At 27.2% G+C, this 23,015-nt stretch overlaps 3 protein-coding genes across 3 annotated transcripts in view; 2 read left to right on the forward strand and 1 right to left on the reverse strand.

Annotated features, from left to right (window-relative positions):
* LOC113560134 (conserved oligomeric Golgi complex subunit 3-like) overlaps positions 1 to 190 on the forward strand; it is a 4,329-nt gene extending 4,139 nt beyond the window's left edge. The window contains exon 11 of the mRNA XM_026965897.1: positions 160 to 190. Coding sequence (XP_026821698.1) covers positions 160 to 190 — 31 coding nt within the window. The remainder of the gene's footprint in view (positions 1 to 159) is intronic.
* Positions 191 to 3,580: 3,390 nt separating this feature from the next.
* Positions 3,581 to 8,268, forward strand: LOC113559800 (tetratricopeptide repeat protein 4-like). The gene is made up of 8 exons (XM_026965560.1): positions 3,581 to 3,723; positions 3,863 to 4,007; positions 4,126 to 4,415; positions 4,492 to 4,684; positions 4,747 to 4,861; positions 4,934 to 5,090; positions 5,782 to 5,961; positions 8,066 to 8,268. The coding sequence occupies exons 1-8, from the start codon at positions 3,707 to 3,709 to the stop codon at positions 8,169 to 8,171; spliced, it is 1,203 nt and encodes a 400-aa protein (XP_026821361.1). The 5' UTR covers positions 3,581 to 3,706; the 3' UTR covers positions 8,172 to 8,268.
* A 5,298-nt stretch (positions 8,269 to 13,566) lies between these two features.
* LOC113559900 (E3 SUMO-protein ligase KIAA1586-like) lies at positions 13,567 to 15,819 on the reverse strand. The gene is made up of 2 exons (XM_026965680.1): positions 14,186 to 15,819; positions 13,567 to 14,088 (listed from the first exon to the last, which is right to left on the reverse strand). The coding sequence occupies exons 1-2, from the start codon at positions 15,782 to 15,784 to the stop codon at positions 13,657 to 13,659; spliced, it is 2,031 nt and encodes a 676-aa protein (XP_026821481.1). The 5' UTR covers positions 15,785 to 15,819; the 3' UTR covers positions 13,567 to 13,656.
* Positions 15,820 to 23,015: the final 7,196 nt, after the last annotated feature.

The following is a 23,015-nucleotide window of genomic DNA, read 5'->3' on the forward strand; positions in this document are numbered from 1 at the left end:
AACTTATATTTTTTATTTTATATTTATATATATATATTAACTAAAATACTGTTACTAAATACTTTTTTCGTAATTTATACAGCTAATACTTATACAATATACTTATATTAGTTGATACGTAATGTTTTATTTATTTAATTAGTACTTGTATTTTTATAGTGAAATGGAAATGAAAGATAAGAAATTGTAATTTGTAAGTTGAAAAAATATTATTTTAATATTTTTGAATATTGGAAATTATTTTTTATAACTTAATTTATCTTTAAAAAGTAAGAGTTGACTAATTTATGTTGAAGTTTTACCAACTGGTAAATAATATTTAAAAAAAATGGTTTAAAGTATGTGTATAATATTGTTTTAATAAACTCTTCCTTTATTAATTATTTATTTATTTATTGTTAATGGTCTTAATTACAACTTTATATGACCATGCATAAGTTAAACTTTTAATTAAAATTAATATTAATTTTTATTTCAATAGATTGATTTGTTTTATAAACATTTTGGACGTTATTCTCTAGTTCTGATTTCTGGTTCGAGCGAGAAAACTAGTTGGTGTCCTATGGTACCATGTTAAGTTTAAAACGCTAAGAATTTTTTTAGTTGTGGCATTCACAAAGTTAAATATGTTGTACTGTTAGGTCAACACTACATAATTCACACATTATGTGATTTTATCTATTTTAATCTAGTACCAATGCATGAAAACAGCCTTTCATCTGTTTTATGATATGTTAAAACAATTTTTTTATTATCGGTGAACGATGTGTTCAATAATGGATTACTTATTTAAATAATAAAATGTCGTATTATTATTTAAATCAATACAAATCTTGTTACAGTTATAGAGGTGACGTTAAAATTAATTATGTCTAGTTATATAATTTTAACATTTAGTAATTTATATAAATTGCATTTCCATATTAAATATTAAAATTTGTATCTATAAATAAATACATGTAATACTCTTATAATATATATTATGTAATATGTCATTTGTGGACTCACAACGTTGAGTAAACATATATATTTTATGTGTAAATAAAAATAGTTGAGAAAATTATATGATCCCCACATTTGTTTGTATTAAAAAAGATTGTTATTCTACATTAGATAACAAGAAATTAAACTTATTGGATAAGAAAAAACCTACTTAATTGCAGTTATATAATCCATACAATTGACTTATACTCATTAATTTTGATATAATATTATTAATACATATTATGGATACATTCATTTTTATAATTATATTAATTTCTTTTAATTGTTCTTATTATATAACAATTAATTACGCTTCATTAATAATAAACATTCAAAGTTATTACTTATTGGTAATTGTATTTAGTGTTTAAACATGATTTGTAATCATCGTATGTATCGGTAGTGAATAATAATAATAATATGTTATTTTTATCTTAACAGTCTTTTGTAAAAATTTACTTTTAACAATTAATTTAACAGTCTGGTATGTAACTAATCAATTAAAATCATAAATTTAACAGTATGTATGTTTTGACCAACGGTCATATAGTTATACTATATAATATATTGTCATACATAATAGTTGTAAAGGACGCATCTTTATGACGTCGTTTCTATAAACTAAAATACATATTCTTTCATATTTGTTATATAAATTCTAAGTAAAAAGCAACAGTATAATGCTATTATCTAACTACAATGATTTTTGATTTTCTTAGAAAACACTTTTTACGATATATATTTATATATATATGTGTGTGTGTGTATCCTGATGACCAATGGGTATAGGCAAGCACAGTACCTATTATAATATAACAGTTAAATTAAAATTATTTTAATAAGAATTTTAATATAGCATAATTTAACAAAATATAATGTTACACTTGATTGAGGCTCTATATATATCTATTATAATTAGTATTTTGTAAGGCAATATGTGTATATGCAATAAAAGTACAATACAGTAATATTATAAGTAAATAAAACATTCAAGGGGCGTTATTCACGCATATTGTGTTGTTTCCGTCTTACTAATACTAATGCATAACAGCAAACTGAGCAAACTTTACGTTAGAATAATCCATTTAGCATACTTTTTACTCTATTGTGTTGAGCATTTAAGTAAATTGACCTATTATTGTATTTAAAGATAAAATACCTAGTTTGAGTATTCTCTACAACTTTACATAAACTTTTCTAATATTTTAAAATGGATAATGATTTTAAACTATATCAAAAAAATGAATATCGTTATTCATACTTAAAATACATATTTTCGTCAAAATTTGAATTTAAAATGCTTGTAATTGTGCCTATATATTTTAATTATTTTTAAATCTCTATAAATAAAACTTATGTAAGATCTTACATTAAATTTTTAAGCTTTTCGACTCAGTGAAAACATTTTTTTTAACGGTATTTATTTAAATAAACTATTTATCTAAAAACAAATATTAAAATTTCAAATATCTATAAATGACTTTAAACTAGGTAGTCAAAATATTTTGAAAATTATGTAATTTATAAAAAATGATAGGTAATAAAAATATTTGGTAAACATTTTAAGTATTGGTTTTTGAACTACAAAAAAAAACAAAAATTGTTTCAGGAGAAATATTTGTTATACGGGATCCAATGTAAAAAGTTGAGATTCAAACGCATATAAAATAATTTCATTTGAGTTTTCAGTCGTTTTTTTTAAAGAATAGGTTAAAAATCTTACAATGAACTTTGTAATACATTTTAATGAATTCCTGATTGTAAAATAATTCAAGATTTTAGAAATTTTGTAAAAATTCTAATTTTAACCACTTAAAAAAAATATAATTTTTGTTTAAGCATTTCAAGTAATTTTTAATTTTAAAATGAACTATTTACGACTTTATGATGAACATATTTAACTATTTAATCATTTTTACCCAGTTAATAATTTTTTATCGACATTTAAAAAAAAAAAAAAGTAAATTCCAAGTATATAAAATAGAAACAATATATTTTTTCAAAAATAGTATAGTATGTATTTTGTGTGTATAGAAAATGATCATATATGTTTTTAGGAAAATATTTCAAGTATCTATGTAGGTATATCCGTTTTGTAGTTAGACTAAAAAAACAAAATCAATTTTGACAAAAATTGAAGTTATGTACAACTTTTTTCTTGGTTATTTAAAAAAAAAAATTCTGAGACCTCTAATTGTGACATATTTAAATTACTAATTATATCTAATTTTCTATCTAAAACGACCCTCAATGTTGAAATGCTTGCATTTTTTCGACTACTTATCGTGTATCTATACGTTGAAATAAAAATAGCACATCAATACAATATTTATTATACACTTAGAACCTAAAATGTTAATTTTTTTTCTAAGTTTTAGTTAGTAGCACTTAAATTCACACAATTACTTTGTATTTAATTATATAGATGATCTATAGTTTAGAGAGCATCAAAAAATTTAATATTTTAATCGTAGAAATTAAATTTGAACAAATATGTCTAGCTCGGGTTTTCAAATATTCATGGAGAAATTAAGAATTTTGATAAGCGATAATATTTGATAACAGCACATTATCACAAGTAAATAATAAACATTTTAATAACACATTTTTAAATTTCAATTTTTGTAAAATATTCTTATTTCTTATTCAAACTTTTTATTTTTTTATGGATCATCTTACTATCTTAAATCATTTTTCATAGACGACGTTTTTCAAGACGGAAATGGAAAATATATTGAAGTATGTTCATTAAATGTTTTTATTAAATTTTTATTATGTTATAAGATAGGACAGATAATTACTTATATTGTGTATACTTTGGATGGTTAAAATATTTATTTATTATTATTCATAGAATATACTTTGTAATTTTTTTTAGAGAATCGGGTGGCTCTAAGCAACCAATCACAGATGAAGAACGTGCAAAACTTGCTAGCCGTCTCGATGAAGATTTAGATAATTTCATAGACAATCTACAGAAAACACCTTATAAAGATGGTTGGAAAGAGGAGACTTGGCGTGAGGTAATGATTATAAGTGTTATTTCTAATTTTTATAAATTTAATTTGTGTAAATATCTAGTTCAATTTAATTATCATTTAATTATGTTTATAATTATGTATAGTTTTGATTTCTCCATAGGAAATGGAAAAGCACCCATTTTTTATGTCCAAGCCTCCTGAACCAGAAGATCAACCATCCCCTTTAGTTGAGGGCTTGCAAAATCTTCGATATGATCCAGATGATAACACTCCAGAGGAGTTGGCCACTAAACATAAAGACGACGGAAATTTCAATTTTAAGTGTCGTAAATATAAATTGGCTATATTGTCATACCAAGAAGGGCTAAGATTAGATTTTCAAAATAATGAGCTCCGTGCTCAAATGTTTAATAATATGTCTGCTTCACATTACTTTTTAAAAAATTTTAGGTAACTTATTGGAATAATTAATGTCTAATAAATGTAATTTAAATCTATTAAATTGTTTTCATATTAATATGTTTAGATCAAGTTTGACAGCAGCTGAACAAGCTCTCAAATTAAAACCAGACTATGAAAAAACCATACTGAGGGCAATAAATTGTTGTGTTCAGTTAAAAGAGTTTGATAAATGTTTAAACTTTAGTGATAAATATTTGGAATTTGTACCAGGAGATGATAATGTTATTAAAATAAAAAAAGAAGTGTTAAAATCTAAAGTAAATTTTAATTATTTATAGTTAAGATTGTTTAATATTATTGAAATGTTTAAATTTATTAGAAAATTGTGGAGATGGAAAAAAGAAAAGCTTTAAAGATTCAAAAGCAAAAAGAAGCGGATCATACTAAGTTGTTAGAAGAGCTTAATAAAAGAAAATTGAACATAGTTGGCAAAAGTACTAAATAATATTTAATTTTTATTACATATTATATATGATAATAATTATATTTATTTGTTTGTACCATAGGTGGTCCGATTAAAGAATTAACAATATTTGATCCAAGAGTGCCTGGTTTAATCAAGCCAGTACATTTATTTGAGAATTTTCTTGTGTGGCCAGTTGTCTTTTTATATCCTGAGTATCAAACTTCTGATATGATCCAAGAGTTTAATGAATCTACTACGTTAGTTTATTATTTTATTTATATTCTATACCCTTATACTTTAATTGCATTTTAATGCAAAAGAGGGGAAAATATCCAATTCAAATTAATTAAAATATAATATATAGTGTAATATTAATAATCTACATTTTTTTTCATTAATACATTTTGTGATTACATATTGTTTTAAAAATAATTTATTTCTTACTTACATTGTTTTAATTGGGGTTTTAATGATGTATCTTTTATCTTATAAATAATATTTTTAAAAATTGGATAGAGGTTTTAGTTTAATATTGATGGTTTATTGTATAATATAATTTAAAAAACACCTATTTCGAAAAATTAAGAAAAGTGAAATATTTTAATATTTTAATTTTCATTAAAGTTTTTTGGAGATAAAATATTAAAATATTTATGTCCAAGTTATTTCATTAGTTTTCAATTCAAAAATATGTATCTTTTCAATTTTTAAGTTACTAGTTAATTATTTTGTGATTCAAAGACATTTAGAATTTTTTACCATATTATATTCTATTATGTGTAAAATGTCTAAGATTTTTTTTGATATTAATTTGTTTTAGATAGTTATAGGCAATCACATTATATACATTTTGTTTTAGGCTTATAATTTATTTATTCTCCCAGGTCTTCTAATAGTTTCCTGCTATTCATTACAACTTATAATTATTTTTTAATTGTATTTGTTTAGATTCTATAGTCATTTAGTTGAAATATTTGCTGAAAGGCCTGAATGGGATGTGGAAGGAAAATATAATGCAGATTCAGTAAATGTCTATTTTGAGTCGGTAAATGAATATAAAAGTGGTACAAAAGTTACAAAAATAGATTTAAAAACATGTACTTTATTTGAAGCATTAACAATATTAAGGTAAGAATAAGGAAACAATTTTAATCATATATTAATAAAAAGTAATGTTTTGTGTGTTGGTGTAAAAGCTATCCACATTTAAGTCTATTACACTCATGATTTTGTGCTTAGATAGATAGTAATCTTATACCCAAGAATTTGCACTTTAAAGCCAATTTTTAATTTTGTTTTAAAGTTTGTTGGCTCACACAAAACAAACATTTTTTTTTATTTGTGTAGTGTTAGTGGTTATAATAAGTATACGCTAATTACAATTTTTCACGATTTTAGACCTGTATTTTATATTTGCTTAAAATCACCTAAATGACTGTTTTAAAAATATGTGTAGCTTACTTTTAATCGAATAAAAACAGAGTAAATTCACTGGCATTGTATAATTTTCACGGGTAACACCCTGCAGCATCTGCTAGCTTATAATAATTATATCAATTCATTATTTATTTATTTATTAGAATATACGGGCTAGGCCCTTTTTTATCTATACAAAACAGGTTATATGGTAATGGTTTACAAAGATGGAAAAGAAAATGTAAATAGAAGAAAAACAAAAAAAAAAATGATAAAATAATAATAATAATAATACTAATATATATATGCAATTATAGATAAAGAAATATGAAGAAGTTAAAGTGTATAGTTATTCAGTAGAATGAGATAATACAGCTTATGGGCATTTCAATACTAATAGATATGACAGAGCTAACTAAAAGAGAAAGTGGAGTCCAAATTGGTATTATGCATCATACGCCTTGTAGGCTCATTTAGCAAGTAGTTGGTGGAACAAAAAGGGACATGAAATGAAATAATGGAGCGGGTGGAGCGTTGGGGTACTTAAAGATTAATTAAGGATGGTAAAGTCGGGGAATCAACGCTACCATCTAATAGTCCATTCAAGAACTTGCTACCCATAATGCGTCTGCGCTCTGCCAGTGAGGCTAGATTAAATTGAATAGCAACTGAGGAATAATCATGCGGTGGACATTTGATGCCTAAAAGGAAACTGGTAAATCGCAAGAACCTACGCTGTACCCTTTCAACCTGGCAAGCATTGTCAGCAGTATGGGGATCCCAAATAATGCACCATATTCAATAATTGGCCGGACTAACGAAAAGTATAAAACTTTCAATGACAAAGTTAGGTTAAGGTCCTTTGACAATCTCATTATTATACCCAACACTCTTAGAGCTTTGCAACAAGCCATTTCAATATGAAGGCCCGGGTCAAGGTTACTAGAGAGTTTGAATCCAAGATCCATTATAAATCCATCATAGTGAGAAATTATTGAATCATGAATATGATAGGAGAACATTAATGGAGAGCGGGTTCTATTAAACGTCACGGCTTTACACTTACCTAGATTCAGTGACAAATCTATTTAACAAAAATAGCAACAAATCTATCTAAATCACTTTGTAGTTTAAGACTGTCTCTAATGCAGTTTATTTGCATAAAAAGCTTTATGTCGTCCGCGAAGCATAAAACTTGACAATGATTTAGTGTTTTACTAAGGCTGTTGATGAAGATAGAAAATAGCAAAGGAGACAGGTGTCAACCTTGGGGAACACCAGAGGGGGTAAAGAACACATAGATTTAACATTGGGTAGTTTAACCCATTGATATCTGTTAACTAAGTAAGATTTAAGCCAAGACAAAAGTGGCTCTCCAATGCCACAATCCTTTAGAACTTTCACTAAGACAGCATGGTTCACGGTATCAAAGGCCTTATTAAAATCCGTGTAAATAATATCTACCTGTGAATGATGTTGGAAAGTGTTGAAAACATAATTATGAAAAATTAGGCTGTTAGTGATAGTAGAACAACCAGGGCAGAAACCGTGTTGCTCTTACATAATAATATTATTGAAAGTTATATTTACCTATTACAAACATAACAATTTGTATTCAGTCATTAACTTTTTGGCTGTTTCTAATTCAAATTAAATAATGTTTAAGCCTTATAACTATTTATTTTGTGTGTATGTAACAGCATTACACAACACAGCTGACATCCTGCTGTTGAGTATTCGTTTTCATTGTATTCACAGTATACATAAATCTTCAAACAAAAAATTAATTCTAATACATTTTAATTGTATTTTTCAGGTGTCCAATTGAAAACGGAACACCAGTGTTTTTGATTTTCTTTGCTGGAGGACAATTTGAGAAAGAATTCTTAGAAGAAGTGCCAAAATCAGCTCAAATACAATAAAATTGCTTATTACTTTGTTATATTTTCTCCACATTATTTTCATTATACCATTATAATATAATGTTGTTGAAATAATATGTTTTACTACTCTTTATATAATAAACTTAAATATATGAGAGTTTTGTATTAATTGTTGCAGATTTAAATTTTCAATACCGATGTCCATTTCTTAGTGTGTGGTTAATAATGTTTATTTTAAAATAGGTTAATACTAGGATGAAAATTGTTGTCTAATATGTTTGTTTATAATGTTTCCTGACTCGATAAGCAGCACCATTAAAGTGTTTGACAATAGTGTTTGTTTAACTTCTACAAGTATTTTAGGGATTATTAATTGAAAATTTATAGATTTCCCACTTGTATAATTTATTTTCATGTTAATACATGTATAAAACATGTATACATGTATAATGTGTAATTTTATACACTAATTGGTACACCATGTCTTAATATTTAAAATTTGTATAACCCCCCCCCCCATCGAAGCCCTTTTTTTCGAGTACGGCATTGATAAGGTTGGTTAACTATTTTGTTGTAGCATTATTGCATTAACGCCATTAACATATTGGATTTGTGAAAAATACAATTAATTTTGTGTACCTATATGTATACAAATGATAATAGCATTATTAATTTATTAATAAATACATTTTATGTATACATTATAATTTATTACTAATTTGTTGAACTCGCACGTCTACACTGAAGACGGAGCAGTGTTGCTCAAAATTGTCTTTGATGTTCATTCAAATACCGTCTTATGAACGAACATTTGTATGTTGTACTCGCACATATTACACGAAATACATACAGACTTGGGGAAATATTCTAAATGAACATGTTCGACAACAGTGATCATCCTAGTTGTGCACTCATCTGCATTTCACTATATGTTTTATTTCTAAACATATCTAACTGAATATTTTAAATTGAAAGTTAACTCAAATGATTGCATATCTAAAACATTAACTTATAAGAATAAATACGATTACTGACTGATCAAATTAAATTTCACCTAAATATAAAATATTATAACATAATATGGGTACCTAAAATGTTAGAAATGCTCACAAAAGACAGTAAAAATATTAAATCCCATAAATAAATCATTTGGAATGTTAAAACTTTTGTTACAAAACATTAAAAACATTGTGGTTATAGATACAATCATTCGTCTAAATTCATCATAATGTAAGTACGACATATTGACATCCTTTACAAATTAATATAGATAATTAAACTTGTAATAGGTACCTATCTAGATCCTAGCATATTATATTATCTAACAGCAGTGTTGTAATATATAGATACTTTTAACAATTATTATTTGAGTAAGTAAGTATACTTAATAATTTAACAAAACATTATCTTAATATTACCTACTCAAATATTACCTCTACTACCTAAATAAATTTGCATTTATAAATTTATAATTACATAAATTTTATAACATATTTATAAGTTTATAACTAATTATTAGTACCTACCTCACTATAGTTTTAATATCCTATAACTAGACCTCATCTAGCCGTTATAGTTATGATGGACATTTTATGATGTACCTATATATCCTATATACCTATTACATGTTATATTGTATTTGTATCTTGTATGTATATTTTAAGGAAAAAAAATTATACTTGTATGTGGAAACAAACAAAAAAAAAACAATTATTGAGTATTGTATATCTCCACTCCCACCATCTTATTTTAACAAATTCCTGGAAATACGTCACTGAATAACGGTGTTGCTTAAGAAATCTTTGGTGTCGATATCTTTTAATATAAATGCGTGACTACACTACGTTTAAACGTGTTGACAATCGTACGCAAATCAATCTTTATTTTAGCGGTTTTTATTTCGACCGACCGGCAACCGTGACCTAAAATTTCACCTTATAAAGACAAATATATTGACACTTTATGTATTACCATAATATATATATATACACATTTAATAATCCTGGATTTGTTGGTGGCTGTTGCAAGGTAGCAAGCGTTACTGCGTTAGTGATTTTTCGCACGCAGACAAGACAAAATTCTAACACCCCTGGACAGTCGTGTTATGCCTCATACAGCATGTTGAGAATATTGTAAAGTACAATTTTGTATTTACAACTATAATACTTCACACAAAAGGTGAGCAGGTTTGAAACTAAAAACGCTATGTCTACGATTCAACTGCAATAATATGAAAATACAAATAAATAATAATACATATTAATAGTATTTTGCGCGAAAAATTTATAAAGGTATAAAATAAAATAAACTAATTTAGGGAAAGTAGATCAGGTAAAGTAGATAATAGCTCAGCTATATTATATCTGTATAAGAGTTGATGTAGTGTGGCTCTCGTCATTGAGTACTTAGGCATTGCGTATAATATGGATGTGTTTAATATAAATTCAATGATGGGACAAAAAAAGATTCAGAGCGAAAGCGGGGAAACGTTTGATAATCAAATAATTACCAAATAGTTATTGTTTTAATAATAATATTACAATTTTAACAATTATTGTTCGTATTTATTTCCTGATTATATTTAAAAGTACCGAATATTTTCAGTTTTGACCTCCAAAATTACCGTAAGTTAGTTACGATACGAAAAAAAAAATTTTGGAACGAATACAAATTTTTTTATCATTTTATTCAGATTTATGACCAATAACTTAAATGTAGTTGGTGTGGTTAAAATGTGTTTGTTTTTGTCCTATGTAGTGATTGGTGAGCCAATTGATTAATCGTTGAAAAGTGAAGTATTTAGTAATCAGTAGTCGTGGTGAAATAAAATAGAAATGATGAAATGTTTTCCAAGTGTATTTTATTGAAAATATTTCAGTGTTTTTAATTGAAATTATTCTAAGTTAAGTGATACAACGAGTTGTATAATCCACATAATATTATTAAACGAATATAAATTTAAAACCATAATAATAATTGTAAAATAAAAGTTTTTATTCGGTTTATTGCGAAAGCCTTAACACTTCACATTGTCATACTATGTTATTGTTTTTTAAAGTTATAATCTAATATTTTATTATTGATGTAGTTTTGTTTTTTTTCTAACGTCTATTGCTATACATAGATATATTTGATATTCTTATTTTTACTTTTGTATTTCCTTGAAACATTTTTAGAACTTCGATTATTTTGATTATATTAGAGTGATGATGATAACAACTTGAGTTTGATTCGTAGTGATCATTTTCACAATCGTTTGTTGTAAGTCTTCTATTAGAAGTAGTGCTAGCCCAACTACGGCGGCGTATCATATTATATCATCTATAATATGTGATTGAGCACCCGTTAGTAAAAAATTAAGTACACTATCTTGTACAGTTCAACAGTTCAGAAAGTAATGCGCATTTGGTTTTATCAGCATCATGTATATTAAAATACGTATTATTGGTGTATTTTTGTTTGTGTGGGAGTTAATAATAAACCTTAGTGAGAGCTTGCCTTTTCGTGACTTCCGGGTAATGCGAAAATGCGAAACATAGGTATATAGCAGGTAGCTCTAATTGGGTACGACAAATAATAGAAATAATACTTACGGCTGGAAAAACTAATTATTTTGTTTTTTTTTGTGGCAGAAACGCCAAAAACGAATAGAACCTAGTGCAGACAATATAACCTAACGTTACATCGATGATTGTATAGCTATAGCGGACTGCGACGGTTTGGTGCTGACGATCGTGGCAGTCCGGTCGTACGTGTTGATTTTGGTAGGCATTCGGTGACACAATAGTAAACAAAAAAAAAAAAAAACAACAAACACGTGTCGTGGTGAGTGTGGTGTTTATAACTGTCGAAATAAAAAAAAAACTACGGAAAAAAACAGCAGGTTGTCGCAAACTAATCGTGTGGCCACGTGTAGTCAAAAATAAAAAACAAAAACAAAAGGTCAATGTGACGGTGAACAAAAAAGACCAGTCGTTAAAGTGAGCCGTAGTCTTTCGGAATGAGCAGAGTGGTCTTCGGTGGTAGAAAAAAAAAAATACAAATCATAATATTTTAAATAATACTTAAATAATCACTATGTATGATATGTTATGATATAAACTTATATGTTATAAGTGTTATAACTTATAGAAACCATGCGTGACATATAAAGTTGACGAATAATATATATATATATATACACGTAGCTACCTAATATCTAGTTTATCGAAAATAATATTAGGACGATGAACATATATATAGGTACTTATTATAGGTTATAAATTTATAATATAATATTACTATTCAAATGTTTTAAATCGATTTCGTTCTGGCGGCTGTCTAAGATATAATGACTGCAAATACCAATATATAGTAGTATTATAGAGTTTATAGTGTGATAAAAAATTCGGCTGTATTTGGCATACTAAAGGGGAAGAAGGCTGGAGCCAGTGCCGGAACTAAATTTTAGAACACTTCGGAAATTATTAAAATTGGACACCCATTTATAAAATTGCTATTTATAAGTCATATATTATGATACAATTATATTTATTTTTGGTACTTAATAAAATTGAAGATTAATTTAAAAAAGTAGTAACTATATAAGCTGGATACTAAATAGTCTTATCTGGTTTTTAAATCTACAATATTATTAACTATATGAATTGTATTGGGAGAGGAAGAGGCCAATCAACAGTTAAATTCATTCTAAGGAGCAAATAGAATATTAATTAATTATAAAAAAAACTAAAATTAATAATAAACTTATTTTATACCTACTGGTCTCGACATCACATAGACAACTATACGAACTACGACGAACTTGCCACCACCGATATATGTTTATATTTTTCACTTTGTCTAAATTTAATTACAATATTGATTTGGGGTAAAAACAAACGTAGTTTATAATAAAGTTAAAATGAAGGCACTGTAATATAATATATCATTATATATATTAATGTTATTTTTGTATTAATATTTAATATACCAATGTAACGCTTGTGGCCAAAAAATATTTTAAGACATTATCTTAAAAATTTTTAAAATCAAAAAATAGGTTTGAAATATAGTTATCTATTATCTATTGATATTATGTAAAAACGATATTTTTAAAACATAAAAAAAATAATTCTTTGCTATCTCGGAATAATTATACCGTTTTGCAGGTAAATAATTTAACGATGACACGTCGATTAAATATACTCGTAATCTATAAATATATAATATATTCAGAGGTGTTCCCAATATTTTTTTTGAGAGTATACTAAGACTCTAGTCAAGGTGAAGATCCATGATTTAAACAAGGGAGGGTAGAATGATACAAATAGAACCTTTTTTTAAGTATTTAAAAATACTCATAAATCTTTTTAAAATAAAAGTAATAAACATGAATATTTAATAATATACAAATATTTTTACTGTGGTCTATAATTATAAAGGATGTGTTAAAAATATGAAAAAAAAAATCAAACTTTTAAAAAAAGCTTGAAATTACCTTTATAAGTCAATAAAATATGAAAATATACAAATACTAAAAAATTTAATTAAATAAATTGTTAAAAAATAATTTCTGCATCTTATTTTCGTCGTCTATTTCTTTTCTTTCTTTACCTCTAGGAGTGGAAACGGCAGAACGGTGATCTCTTAACCAAATTTTAATATAAGGTCTAGGATTAAAATCTGCAATTGAAGGGCCATTGATAGAGATGAACATCAAATCTGACACATTTTCAATGTTTAAGCTAGTCCTTAAATCAGTTATTGTCAAATTCATATCGGAAAACCCTCGTTCACAATCAGCTGTTGAAGTTGGGAGTATATTTAATGCTTTCATGAAACTAGAAAAAACATTTCTTGAACGGAAGTCAACTACACTTTCAAATTCAGAAAAACCTAATGTCCGTGATACTCTTTTAACTTCATCTTCTCCCTTTGCATCATTAATTGCTACTTTGAACACTTCATCAATTACCTATAAAATAAAAGACGATTTATTAAATATTCATTTATTCTGTTTAAATAATCAAAATATTGAAATAAATTATCAAAATAATAGTTTTTTTCTTTACCTGAATGTCTTCTAGCATTGTTTTATTTTTTGAGTCATCAAATAAGCGTTGACGCATTCTGTCTACTAAATTTTGCAAAAATTGTAACCTGTTAATCCCTCCTGATTTTGTCATTGTAATATTGACACCTTTGTTAATTCCTTTCTGAATAGCTTCTATAATTTCCTTTTCTTTTTCCCCAGGTTCAGCTTTCAGACTTTCTAAAATTCTAATCGTTCTATTTATCTCCGACTGGGCACGCATTAGAGTTGTTTTTCTGGACTGTAATATACAAGATAACATTGCAAGCTCAGAAAGAACATCGTAAAAAAGTCCAAGTTCCTCCAAAAAAGAAGAGGATTCTAATTTTTTTTTTATGCCATTTGATGTCACATCATGTGTTTTACTAACATGTAAATATATTCCCGGATAATTATTCCATATGGCTTTTATAGTTCGAAAACTGCTTGCAGACCAGCGTACATTCAAAACACGACCTATTTTTTTCATTTCAATGCCTACTTCAACACAAGATTTATCTAAACCCATTGAATTTTTAGGACTTTGATGATAGTAAGCGTAGAGTTTGTCCATTAGACTTTGGAAACGAGAGACTCCAGTACAATCTTTTATTACGTCATGTACTGAGAGTTCGAGGCGATGACATAAACAATGCCAGGTAAATAGATTCGGAATTTTTTCGCGTAGTTTAGTAGCAACTCCAGCTTTCTTACCCGTCATTACACTTGCTCCGTCACTGGCAAAAGCAATCCAGTTGTTTAATGCAAACGATGTTGATATCCCATTACATTCTAAACTTAACCAAATAGATTTTTCGATAGTTTCAGCATCTTGTCTATCTAAGTCAATCAGGTCTAAGAATGCTACAACCGGCGATTCTACGTCAAAATATGATGAAATATACAAAATTAGTGTACATTTGGTACTCAGCGTTGTTGATTCGTCAATCATTATGGTAAATTTCGAATTCGACTGTATAAGGCGTAAAATAAGTCGTTTGCGCATCTCCTTTGCAATGACGTTTACCATTCGAGTGGCAGTTATTCTGCTATGTAAGGAAGATCCCATGTCCAATCCATTGATTTGTTGTAATTGAACAAGTTCTTCAAACTGTTTAAAGGGACGGTGATTTTTTGCCAAGCAATATACAGTTCTAAAAAGTCGCGTATTGGAATCAATCTCTACTTCAGATATACGTTCGAACATTTTATCTAATACTTTGTCTGAGCTTTTTTTCAATATGTTTTCAGCTAACACATGAGCTTTGCTTTCTGAATGTTGTTTAATTTTATTTCTTAATGAAGCCAGTTGATTTGTACGATTACACCCAGCAGCTATGATTTCAAAGCCTACCCACTCAGAAGAAATTCGAACTTTGCTATCGATGTTAGATTTTTGAAAATTGATACTATTTTTAGCTTGAATGCAATTATTACATCCTAGTTTCCCATTTTTGCTACTTAACCATGAGTTTTTCTTTTGAAACTCTATTACCTGTTCTTTTGTCCATAATGCAGGCCAAATTTTGGAAGTATCCCATACATCTTGTATTTGATTATCGATTTGACTATCACTAACAAAATTATCTTCATTGGGCATCACTAGCTCGTGTGAACTAGTAGCACAAATGGCAGTATTAGTCGCATTTTTAGGTTTTTTTTCTCGGGGCATAAAAAAACTATCAAGTGTTCCGCTTTCACGTTTAAAATTCGAACTCATATTTTGATAAAAATTTAAATAACACTTTATACAGTAAAACAGATTAGGATAGTTAATTAAACTCAATTAAATAAATTAATAAAACTGCTCAAATAAAATGAATACGTTAGTAAATAATAATTAATAAAAGAATTAAGAACTTATTCACGGTAAACACAAACGGTAGATCACACAACGCACAATCGATTTATAAAAATAATAAAATGTTACAAGTCGGCGGTAACGGATGTACTGATTAAATTAATCGTGTTCAGAGTCAGACGCATTTCCATCATCTAACGCGATAGTTCGTTTCTTGTTTTCTGAGAATCTAATAATAGTTGTAAGATATAAGTGTCATATTTCCGTTATCAGCGTCATAAATAATAATTGACTTTCGTAGCATTTTCTGAGTAACCAAAACCAGTTTTTTTTTGTATATAATTTGAGAGTATACGCAGTATACCCATATTTCTGACAAAATATCTTGAGAGTATACGGCGTATATGTAGTATACCCTATGGGAACACCCCTGAATATATTACTCTTACATATTATCATTATTATCATCGATTGTATTAATGTGGGTATTTATCGTTATTATTATTTTAAAAATTATATAATTTATTCAGACAGAATTTTTAAAGGTCGAAATGAATAACTATTATATTAAACAGTTACATTATATCCGCCAAAAGAATTTTATATAAAATGAACAAAAATTCTATGTTTTTGTCCATTAAACCCGTTTAATATCTATAACCTACACGTATAATCATTGGTAAAATATATTTGTTTTTTTTTTTTTTTTTAAAAAAATTTCTAATAATTAGGTTCATACAAATACATGGTATTACACTATAATTAGCAATTTTATTTGACGGGTTATTTAGCGAAAATGTCCAATGTATGAAAATGATTAATAGCGAATATATGATAGTAATATGTAATATATGTACCTTTATATATTTTACTGTATACACTCACGTGTGCTTACATATTGACTATTGACATTGAGTCTAACAAGTTCAAAGTGTATCTATACAGCTATATATACTACAAGTTGAAATTCAACAATTCATAAGATTAATAATTTAATGTTATGAAATATATTATGTACCTTTACTGTTAATAAATTATTGCCGTCTTCAATCGTTGCATAATACATTCATGATATATGTTTGATTCTGCTACAACTTTAGGATTTTCAAACTTTTAAGACAAAATGTAAATAAGTAAACCTATTTCAGTACAATATATTATGTATATAAGATATAAGCGATTATTAGAAAAGGAGTTAAATAAGAGGTATCTTAAAATATGCTACGGAATATAGATAAAGTAATTGTGTACATAATAATTATTAAATTTATGCTATAGATTGAATATATATGTCATACGATATTATATTGTATACATATATTATATTATGTATACGTACCTAAATCGGAAGTGCAATAGAAGGAGTTGCTAAGTCTATCCAATCATAAAATCAGTTAATTTTTTAATTTAATATGAATATTTTATTCGTATTATTGTTATGATACTTATATGAAATATTGAGATAATATATACCTATAATACGAGTTTAACAGCTACTTCAAGTTACTATCAAGCTTCGTGCGTATTATAATAAAATATATATAATGTGAAGGCGTTATGTCTTGTGTGCGTAAGAAAAATGGACGTAGCCCATTCGGCTCCCGTCAAAAAAGGTTTTACGAACAGGTAATAACCCAAACGGCTCAGGTTTTTTATAACACAAATTCATTCGCACTTCATACAAACTTAGGACTGTCTCAAAAGAGATGTGGTTAAAAATGTATTGGTGAACACTAAGTAAGTTATAAAAAAAATGTATAAAAATTATATAAAAAAGCATATTATATTATTGCGTTATTGTGAATTAAATTAAGAATAAGTTAAAATGATCTCCTGTTTTTTTTTCTTCATAAAATTCGTTTACTTCTATCAGAGACTTAGAAAAGCTCAAATTAGTATACCGGTATTACCGTTAGCAGTTTGTGAATTTTCCTGTTTGTAAAACCTTATTAATTTATTTTGCCCCATTCTTCGAACTATAAATATTATTTCTTATTGGAAGAAAACATCCACAAGTATAACTTATTTCATGTTGCTGCAGCTACGCTCAAATCATAGGCGTAAACATGAAATGTCACTCCTTGGCGTGGGGAGTGGGATGGTTGGGTTAATATTGTATTAAATAACACGGAAAAGGGAAAACTTCGTGTATTGTATAAATGCATTTCATTAAACATAAACATATAAATTAGTTATAAGAAAGTGTGTGATCGTAAATTCGTAATACTTACGGCTAGTTATAATAATAGACAATTTTACAAATTATAAGTGAATTATTGCAGAGAAAAAATCTAAACAATTTGCTGGATGTTTTAACTTTTTAAGATCCTCACCTATCCTGTTAAATACTACGTCTACTCCTCGACGTATATTTCAGACTTAACGGATAATTATATATTATGTGATTATATATAATGGGTCAAGAGTCTAAAATTTGACATTCAAGTTCTATCGTACGTTTCTATTGTTGTCCTTAAAGCTTTCTCTGTTGTTCTTTAGAAATATGAACGCTCCGTTCCACTTAAATACTTAAGTTTTTAGGTATTTATGGACATTTTAAACAATATTTTTAAATTAAAACGTCGTAATTATTTTTTTATTTGTTTTTTAGGGGGTTTGAAAAAGTTTAAAGAGGCTAAGCCAATGGGGGAAACAGAATTTAATAGGATAAGCCACGGATCCAACTAGTGGTGGCGAAATAAGACATGATGCGTGGTTGTAGATATAATATAATACATACTGTTGTAGCCATTGCTATTATTTATAAATTTTAAATTAATAACAAACCGAGAGATTTGTACCGTAGTTTGGCTTATTATTTAATAACGTAAAAATGTACTAAGAAAGTTTATTTGATTTTAAATTGCTTTTGCGATCTTTAAATGTTCAATTGTATTAAATTGCTATTTTTGTTTTTATATTAATTCAGTAAGTGTGCTGTCTAATGATGGATTACATTCAATTCGGCTCTAAAATATTTAAAGTTTTGAAATGTGTACGAATTTGGTCCGGGTGAGTAAAATATTTTGTCAAAATTAGGTTAATATAAAATTATGTATGTTATCGTAAAATAATCTACGTATACACTGGTTTCATATTTTCCTGAATTTAGGATTAAGAAGGGATTAAAAATGTATTTAAAGTAAGGTAATTTACTTTAAATATTTTTTAGAATTCTAGTTCTCATTGTTATCACTGAATAAAGTTGAAAATTGTTTTATAAACGGACGATTGCGAAAGTTCACAGATAAATGATGCACTGTATTATTGAACTAAAATAATTCACGACAAATTAGATTCAAACAAACATGTTCTTGGCGTTTTCCTAGATCTTATGAAAGCATTTGATTCGGTGGACCATAATATTTTATTAAAAAAGTTAGAATATTGTGGAATAAGAGGCAATGAATTAAATTTATTTAAATCGTACCTCAGTAATAGATATCAAAGAGTAAAGATAAACAATATACTTAGTAATGAACCACCAGTGTATTATTCAGTCCCTCAAGGAGTTGTCCTAGATCTCTTACTTTTTATTATTTACTTAAATGGACTGATAACCAAAACATTGATAGTGGTGAAATATTTTGTTTTGCTGATGACACTGCAATCTTATTTAGCAGCGACTACCAAAATAACATTGAAAGCATCGTAAACACTGGTCTTGATAAAATTAAAACTTAGTTAGATAATAACTCATTACAAATTAATTACGATAAATCTAAATTTTTGCTAAGTCTTAATCTAAGTTTTTTAAAAAATTAAAAATAATAATTTCCATTCAGAAATTAAATCATTTACTTTACATAATTTATCTTGTAAACGTGTTGACAAAACCTGTGAAAATGTTTGTCCGTCTATTTACAAGACAAATATAATTAAATATTTAGGTCTGTATATTGATGATTGTCTAAAATAGAATGTGCATATTGATAATTTATCAATTAATTTAAGGACATTTTTTTATGTATTTAAAAATCTTAAAAATATTTTGAATAATAAACTAAAAACTATGGTATACCATGCTCTGATACAATCTATAGTTACATATGGAATTGTCATTTGGGGTTCTGCATATCAAACTCATATCAATAAAATGGAGACCACATTAAACTCTTTAATTAAATATCTTTACAATAATAAACCAAGGCTTTTCGCTACATGTTCACTATACAGAGAATTAAAAATATTAAACATTTCATCGTTTCATTTATTATATGTTTGTATCTTATTATTTAAATATAGATCTAATATTTTACAACCAAATCATTCTTATCCTACTCGTTTTACAACCAATACTAACTTAACTATTCCTAGATTAAGAACATGTTTGCACAATCTGGACCTGACTATGTATTTATTAATTTTTGTGTTAATTTTAAGATTAACCCTCATAACTTTTTTAATCTTCGCCATTTAAAAAAAACTATTATTGTCATTATTTTTAATATTATATAGCTAAGCATAAGTTTATCAAAACTACTTTAAACATTATATATTTTAATTGTATTATTTTAAATCAAAAATTGTTTTGCGTGCTCTGTTTATCATTTATCTTTTCACTTAAATTCTTAAAAATGTATAAACCAATATTTTTATTTATTAATTCAAATTTTTGTTATAATTTTGTTTATGCTTTCGCATATTATGTAATTGTATACATTATTATTGTAAATTTAATAATATAATCTAATATTGTTATGAACTCTCTTTCCGTACAGCCATTGGCTTGGAAGTGACCAACTACTGTCATGTAAATTTTGTTTTTCTCTTATTAATTTTTAAACTATAGTTAGAAAATAAATACAATTATTATTAATTATTATTATTATTATTTATTAAAAAACTATATTCATCCGAAGAAAAATTCCTCCTAAATTATGGTCCGAATTTGAATTTAACAATGAGAACTGCAAGTACAAACGCATTATAATTTTCGTTAATAAGTTGTCAACTTATTATAATTATTACATTTTGTTTAGTATATTATCAATGACAATTTATTTGAAAAAACTTTTTCCGTTATTTTTTTACGCGAACCACCTAAACGATTTAAATGCTTGAAAGATATATATCCAAGTTAAAAGTGCAAGGCATAGGGCCTGGCCCCTGTCAACTCTTCTTAAGAATGACACTGCAGGAGAGTGCCGAGCGTATAAATAATTTGTTACGCGTAATGTGCGTCTGTGAGATGGGAGACGACAAAAATGAAGAAACGTTCTCTTGATTGTAATACATACATAATAATATTACACATATATATAAATAGCTATATATAGGTAGGTACTGTAATATATTATAAGTAGGACCGCATACGTGTGGCATTGGCAAACAGAAATACAGATTACAAACGGTGCAAAATGCTTTGAACCGCTTTGATGCTTTGAAGTTTGAATGTGCACATTATGTTGTACATTGCTGCAGTGTCAAATATTATAAGTGTCACGTGTTCCAACACCGATCAAAGGACCCACGGCGAACGAAGCACGTTTTCGCCATGTATCCGAAACGTTGTCGCGCTAAAAACATAATTTGTGGTTGGTCCCGATTTGGGTCAGGAATCCTTAAATATATTTCTAATGTATTAGATATACCCGTCGTGGAGTCTGCAGCAGTCTAACGTGCAGCTGCACTAGCTCGTTTGAATGCCGAATCTCCGTCAAATCCCCGAAGAAGAAGAATGGTAGTGAAAAGGTTGTGCGATCTGCAAGTAAGTGATAAAATATATTTTTATTGATATTATCGAAAAATAAAAATTACATTTCCTATAATATTATATATGGCGTGACGGAATCGATTTAATTCCGACATCCGTGGGCGTATTTACTTACCTACGTCCCGCCATCCACCGCATTACATATTACATTATTGTGCGTCGTACTTTCGTGACTGTGTCGTATGACTGTAAGAGAAGCCCTCATCGACTTGTGATTATTAGCGACGAAGTACATTATATCATATATTATATTATATCATACGTATTTATTTTCTTGAAAAAAGGAATTGGGTTAATATTTTGTTCGCGAACGTATTATATGCTTCCCCGAAGTCGTGCAGACCCGTGCACCCGACCTATACAGCCGGTCGGTTGTCGCACACATGACTTATAAATTATCTAAGTGACTCACTGAAAAGACTGACTAAGTGTGTTTGACTGAAGGGAAATACGTGGATGAAACACACAATGCATCACGACGTCGATGCGGCTAATATATATATATATATATACACACGAGTTTATTGAAAGAGCGTAAATACTGAATATTATTATTATTATTATGTGTGCAACAGCAAAGCGATATGTTTTTATATTGCTATATGTTATGTTATTAGAAATTTCAAAATCCAATTAGTCCATTCTACTAAAAATCCTTTGTAAGGATATTCAGACGCGTAATAAATAACAATAGCTATTGAACTGCAATATTATAAATCATGTAGAGCTGTTCAAGAAATATCGTTTTAATGAATTGTATTTGAATAACATGCGCAGCGCAGTTCGAGGGATCAAGAAATAAAAAATAGACGTTCAGTGAGAAAAAGTTAGTTTGGACGCGACAAATGCATAGGGACTGAGTCAGTAAAATATCACCGGTGATCATAATGCAATATATTATATTGTGTATTATATATGACAGGCGTTTCGACATTAACCAATGATTTTATAAGATAACGTAGTTTGTATCATACGATATACATTACATATTCAATATATTTGACGGTATTTGATTTTCACGAATGGTTATCTTTATAGTAAAGTTATATTATATTTATGTTAATATAAATTATGAAAATCAGAAGAGATAAATATCTAACACCAATGCACATTCATTGGTACACTAGTAGATGTTATATATGTGAATTTCACTATACACTTTTCGTTTTAACGGGTATTATTATTATATAATCATCATCATCATCATCCGACATAATTGACGCAGCGCTTACTTGTTTGGATTATTAATTTATTATTATGCACAATTTAAATAATATGCTTCGATAATTTTAAATTTTCACGGAGTCTAAGAAG

This window comes from Rhopalosiphum maidis, chromosome 3 (genome assembly GCF_003676215.2).
Source record: "Rhopalosiphum maidis isolate BTI-1 chromosome 3, ASM367621v3, whole genome shotgun sequence".
Taxonomy (NCBI): Eukaryota; Metazoa; Arthropoda; class Insecta; order Hemiptera; family Aphididae; genus Rhopalosiphum; species Rhopalosiphum maidis.